General features: G+C 37.1%; 1 protein-coding gene across 13 annotated transcripts in view; it reads right to left on the bottom strand.

Moving 5' to 3' along the window:
* Positions 1-384: 384 nt before the first annotated feature.
* Positions 385-6,000, bottom strand: part of SSX2IP (SSX family member 2 interacting protein) — a 60,032-nt gene continuing 54,416 nt past the window's right edge. For 7 of the 13 annotated variants that reach the window (XM_027536697.1, XM_027536694.1, XM_027536700.1 and 4 more), the window contains one exon: positions 385-2,555. In XM_027536697.1, the coding sequence (XP_027392498.1) occupies positions 2,378-2,555 (178 nt within the window). In that variant the 3' untranslated portion in view covers positions 385-2,377. The remainder of the gene's footprint in view (positions 2,556-6,000) is intronic. The other 6 variants (XM_027536708.1, XM_027536698.1, XM_027536704.1 and 3 more) reach the window with 5 other exon arrangements.

The raw sequence follows: 6,000 nt of genomic DNA, 5'->3' as shown, positions 1-6,000 counted from the left end.
TCTATGCTTTGAAAATTCAAAATGGGTATGCCAGGTCAAAACAAATAAGGCACAAAATATTTCAGATTTGCATCCTGATAAACTAGACGACCTTTAAGATGGTCAGGAGGACTTTCGAGCAAAAGTGAACATGATGCTCTCATGCACCATCATGGCTAAATGCAAGACTGCCACATGGCTCAACTACCAGTACACTGCAGATACCTACAGAAGGGAGGGAAGCAAGACCTAGGGGGAGTTGTGTGTGTGGAGTCAGGAGTTATTCAGCATGGAAACCTTTTCAACATTCTGGGAAGCTCTGCGTAACCAGGAACCACTGTTGGAGCTGGAACGTAAAGCAAACTGACACTGTTAGTAAAACACACGACTCCCAGCAGATCTATGCACACTTGTATCAGAAGCACGAGGGCCCTGGCTTTCACTTTATTGTTTCTTTCACACCTGAGATTTCAAAGTAAGAATTTTTCTTTTCAATAAGAGAATTCAACCAACTCCAAAATGGAAAGAAAAAACATGCTGCTTTGTAGAAATTCATCACCATGGAATGCAACATTCCCTAAAATAAGATCTACTTTAAAAATTAGAACAAGTTTCTAGCCAAGTACATCATGGAAACCCCTGAAAAAAGCACCCAATTCTTGACAAATACATCACTATTTAGAAAATTTGACTGCTTTTCTTTGATATCATTATTGCTCAGTTCAGTTCAATTCAGTTGCTTAGTCATGTCTGACTCTTTGCGAGTAGCCAAAGAATTACACCACCAGCTGTTTCTTCACGTGGAATATGGTACTATTTCTGAAATTCTGCATAATTTCTAATATTTTAAATGGTAAAGAAAGGGCATGCACCAAGCTGAATGTAGTGAGTGACTAATTTGCTTTTGCTCAAGAGCCAGCTTTTTGAGACTGTAATTGTGGTACTTTCGCTAATGTCTTATAAGATACTCAATGATGCGCTGTTAGCCCTGAAAAAATTTTCTGTACAATGAGTGCGTGACAAAAGTACTATTTAACACGACAACTTTTAATGGGCAGCCACAACCAGGTGAGTGAATACAAACGGTTAAAACTGCTAGAAAGTGGGAAGGCAGATGGGCCTCAACTACAGTACCTGCAGCAAGGACTGGAGATGCGTAGGTTTCTACATGCAGAGGTAAGCAAGGGTTAGGTACCTAAAGCTTTCGGATGAAAATCCTGGAAAGGGCTTGGGCCCACACTTACGTTATTCTTATTATAAATAACAACAACAATAACAACCATGAAGAAACATGCAATTAGTCCGGAAAATAAAACAAGTCTGTCCAGAGTATCATAGTGTCTAGACTATAAAGTCTGATAATTTATGTTGTCAGATTCCCTTATTACTAAATATCTCATTGAAAAATTATTAAAGAATTACGGGCAACTATACAAAGCCTTTGCTGGTACAGGCGTTACAGTATGGGTACCCATCTGGTAAAGAAAATATCACCATCCAAACATCTTAAATATCAGTATCTAACATCAAAGTATCCTAAGCCAATACTCTTAAACTGTTTTATCCAAAGGTACTCTCATCATCTTACTCTATTACCCTAAAATCAACAGTCCTTTGAAAAACTGTAATATCCTTCATATTAAAAAAATCCAATGCTGTAGAAATCTCAAAAATGGAATGTTAGTCATGTTAATTATCTAAAGAACTTGGCTTCATGGAATAGCTTTTGAGTATTTATTGCTCAGATGGGTTCAAAAAATTCTTAAACATAATGTGGCAATGGCTTTCATACATCTGTAACAGAGTATCACTAATAAAAATTTATTGGCATGAAATACTATAATTATGAATGTGTAAAATCTTTAAATCTTAAAGCCTCTTAACATAATCATGTATATCTATGTACAAAACATACATAAACTTCACTTTATTTAAAACATATGAAAGAGGGAATTTCAAATCACATTAAACATAATAAATATAGAACTTGCTTTGTTAAAAATCTACAGTATACATTCAAGGAAAGGCTCAACTTCCAATGCCAACTATGTGTGAGACAAAAGTAAACATTTACAATATCAGTTTCCTAAAAGTGCTATTTTTAATACCTATAATAGGAAGCTCATTCTAGTGCTTTGTTTCCATCCAAACATGTATACATTCCTTTATTCACAGAACCAGATGCTTCTGTTACTAAAAATACATATCCAAAGTTTTTATATCCTTTCAAATAGATTTAACATTTTAGCTCTTTGGGGGAGGAACAGGGAAGTCCAAACAAACAACACAGACCATCTTAAATGATTAAGAGATCACTGACTTTATAACACGCCCTGTTTCAACTCAGATGTGAAATCTGATGACCATGTTAATGGAAAAAAACTCCCTGTTCATACATCTAAGGTAAGTCATCCTTCTCTACATGAGAATTTGTGTAGGCCAAGGAGCATCCACTGTAGCAACCTTCCTGTGACCCAGGCCTTGACGACATGCTCCACTTCTGATTTGTACATTCTCTTCCAACCTGATTTGGCTTAGTTTCTTCAGTGGTGATATTCAGAACGTTGATTGAACTGCTGGGAAAAGAAAGGCAGATCTTATTCATTATCTCCTCCTCCCTTCATACCTTAGATATGCCTGAATGTCTAAAATTTGATTTCTCCCTTGCCCCATGCTAAACAAAAAATTTGAGGACACACTGGTCAAGAACATACAAGTGCTTTAACATGGTCTAGTTTAATTTATCACTTTGATCTATCCACCTATTTATTTATCTGTTCAGTATACTCTGAAGAATGCTACCCGACCAGAGCCTAAGGTAGATAGAGAACATGTGAGTTTTGAAAGCTAACGTCTCCCATACCATAATATCCTAGTCTTTTTATGCTTTATTCACTCATTGATTTGTTCATGCACGCTTTCATCCTCCATCCATTCAGCCATGCAGATATTTAATGAGCGCCTACAAAGTAGTTAAGAGTCCAGACCCGAACAGATGGTTTAGGTTCACAGCCCAGCTGGACTACCTAGTACATCATTTCTGGCAAGTTAAGCCCTGCTGTTCTTCAGCTTCCTCAGCAGTAAAGTGGAAATAATAACAGAACCCATAACTCATAGGCTTGAGGTGGAAAATAAATGAGTTAACACACACTAAGCACATGTGATGATGCTCAACTAACTTTAAGTGTCAGACAACAACAATTTAAGTGTCTGAACCCTGATACAGCCCCCTAGCTTCAGAGATACTGTCTGAGGTATGCTCTGCAACCAGCCTCAAAGCAAGGAAATTTAGTTAAATGACTACTTACAAATCATGGGGCTGAGCCAATGAACAATACATTTTTATCAACTGAATAGCTTAATTTTTTCCATAAAACTTATTTTTCCTAAATATTCATTTTTTGGTGTGACTTTGGTTAATAACCTTATAATGTGGCAATCCTTAAAAAAATTAAGTTGCTTCAATTCTAAAACTGTAAACCAAAAACACTGACAATTTTATACTTATTTGCTTTAAATAAAAAAAGGCACTTGCTTATAAATCAGATTCAGAATCCCTGCCATCTCAGATGAGATTAGATCAATGGTGAACTAAGTTTCCTACATAACTTAGAACGTGAGTTACTTTGCCGTTACTTTGCTGTAACGTGAGTTACAGCTGACATGTAAAATTCCACTTTACAGTGGAGGAGGAATGAGGATGTGCTATAGAAATTAGGCATAAATACTCCTAATTATTTTGCCATAATCTGATTATAAACCCAGATCCAAAGTGCTTTAAGAGCAGGAATTCAAATACACCAAATAATTAAAAATTTCAAGGCCAATGTCAAGCTGCACAGCTTCTTGCCTGATAACTAGTCACATGACTCTTATTTCATCCTCAGAGGCCAGCAACTGGAAACAGCTTAACGAAATTTTCTTAAGCTCCAAAATTCTGTTTCTATGCCACTGATACTGTTCAGTGTAGCTCTTGGGATACAAGAAACAGAAAAGCATTTTTATAATCCATGTATGCTTACATATATTTTTATTAGCTGCTACTGAAGGTTTACAAAGGACCAAGTACTGTTTTAAGTGCTTTACATATTTTACATTTACATACGTTACGGACACTGAATCTCACACACACACAGTACCTCACACTTAATGTAGGTACTAAACATTGGCCTTTTTATTAAACACAGAGTCTTCAAGGAGTTATAACTAAAAATAATTATGTAAAAAAGTAAAAATTTTAAATATGTAAATATAATTGAGGCAACTAGGCTACATTCTCTTTTAGGTACAGAATGCATTATAAGCATACTTCATTTTATTGCATTTCAACTTACTGTACACTTTGCTGATATTGTGTTTTTTACAAACTGAGGGTTTATGGCAATCTTGGGTTGTTTTTTAGTGATAAGGTACTTTTAAATTATGCTAGGTACATTGTTCTTTAAATACACTGCTACTGCACACTCAGTAGATAACCATACAGTATAAACATAACTTTTATATGCACTGGGAAGCCAACAAGTTTGAGTAACACACTTTGTTGTGATACTCACTTTTATCGCAATGGTCTGGAGCTGAGTCTGCAACATCTCTGAGGGCTGCCTGCATTTGTAAATTGTGACTAGAATGTGTATCTAAATCTATACATAGAGTTCTGATTGGTCAATTTGTGGGTTTCATAACATTCTACACATATACTCTGAGCTTACATTATCTTTTGATTGTAAATTAAACAAACTTTAACTTCCCACATTTAACCCATCAGTCAACCCACTGGCTCTAACTGCAGAATACAGCCTAAATCTAAGCACAGTCCTATCTTCAGGTTATGACCCTAGAGTCCAGATGACCACGTCTCTCATGTCCACTCCACTGACGTCTTCTAACTGGGTCTCCTGGCTTATGCTACTGGCTCCTACAATCTGTTTATCACATAATAAAAGGAAGTAATCTTTTTAGAACTTAGATTTTTTTAAAATCATTCTCTCACTTATAAGGTCTCCAATTGTTTTCCAATGCCTTAGAACAATCCTACTTACAAGTACAGACTAACATAGTTTACAAATGAAATCTTAAGTGCATCATAGAGGCGGAGGTGTCAAGCACAGCAGGGTTGTATACAAACATATTAGTCATGAGTTGATAGCTAATGAACCTGGGAGATGGGTACACAGGGGCCCTGACCGTATTCTCTTTATATCTGTATATATTTGAACTTTTACACAAAATATTACCTCTCACCTTCACACCACTTGGTTTTGCTCGCACAAACACACCTGTGTCCTACCTCAGAGTCCCTACACTTGCCTGGAGGGCTCATCCCCAAGTCTTTTTTTGCCCCTCCATATTTTATACTTAGAGCCCTAATCCTTTTAACAGTCAACTATAAAACAGAGTGCCTTGTCCTTTTCTAAAACTTCACATTTTTGTTTAAAAATTCTTAAATTTTGTTTCAAAACTGGGCAATTATTGGTTCAAGGGCTCTCTGGCCTCTTTGGCACTCAGCTCCATGCCAGTCTGCCACTGCACAGGCCACGTGTGCTGCAGCCCCGGCTCCTGCGTTCTGGATGCCTGGCCAAGTCCAGGTGCCACCATCTCCTACTTTAACGAAGAGGAATGAGATCATGCCACACTTTGCAACATAGCCCTTTGCTCTTTTCTGTTCTTTTCTATCTCCCTAGGAATGTTCCATCTGCTTAGTTCAAAATTAATCTTGAAATAGGCTCTAAGGTAGTGCTGATATTATACCTTAGAAAATGATTTAACAACTTAAGACCAAGGAGAATACGGAAGTGCAGCAGTTAAAAGCAGTTATCTGGCTTTCCTGGGGGTGCGGAGCAACTCTGCCTGTCCTGTCACCCTTGGACACAGATCCTCGTCACCAGTCAAGGGAAGGCAGCTTTTCTCAGGTCTTTGTCCTTCCACATCCATAACATGGGCATACCACATGAGACGCTTAAAGAGGTACTCTACAGAAACTATCAATGCAATATCCTTCTATTCAATACAATTAAAATAGTA

Source organism: Bos indicus x Bos taurus, chromosome 3 (assembly GCF_003369695.1).
Source record: "Bos indicus x Bos taurus breed Angus x Brahman F1 hybrid chromosome 3, Bos_hybrid_MaternalHap_v2.0, whole genome shotgun sequence".
Taxonomy (NCBI): domain Eukaryota; kingdom Metazoa; phylum Chordata; class Mammalia; order Artiodactyla; family Bovidae; genus Bos; species Bos indicus x Bos taurus.
The sequence above is the reverse complement of the archived record's forward strand: the minus strand, read 5'-3'. Positions and strand labels throughout refer to the sequence as shown.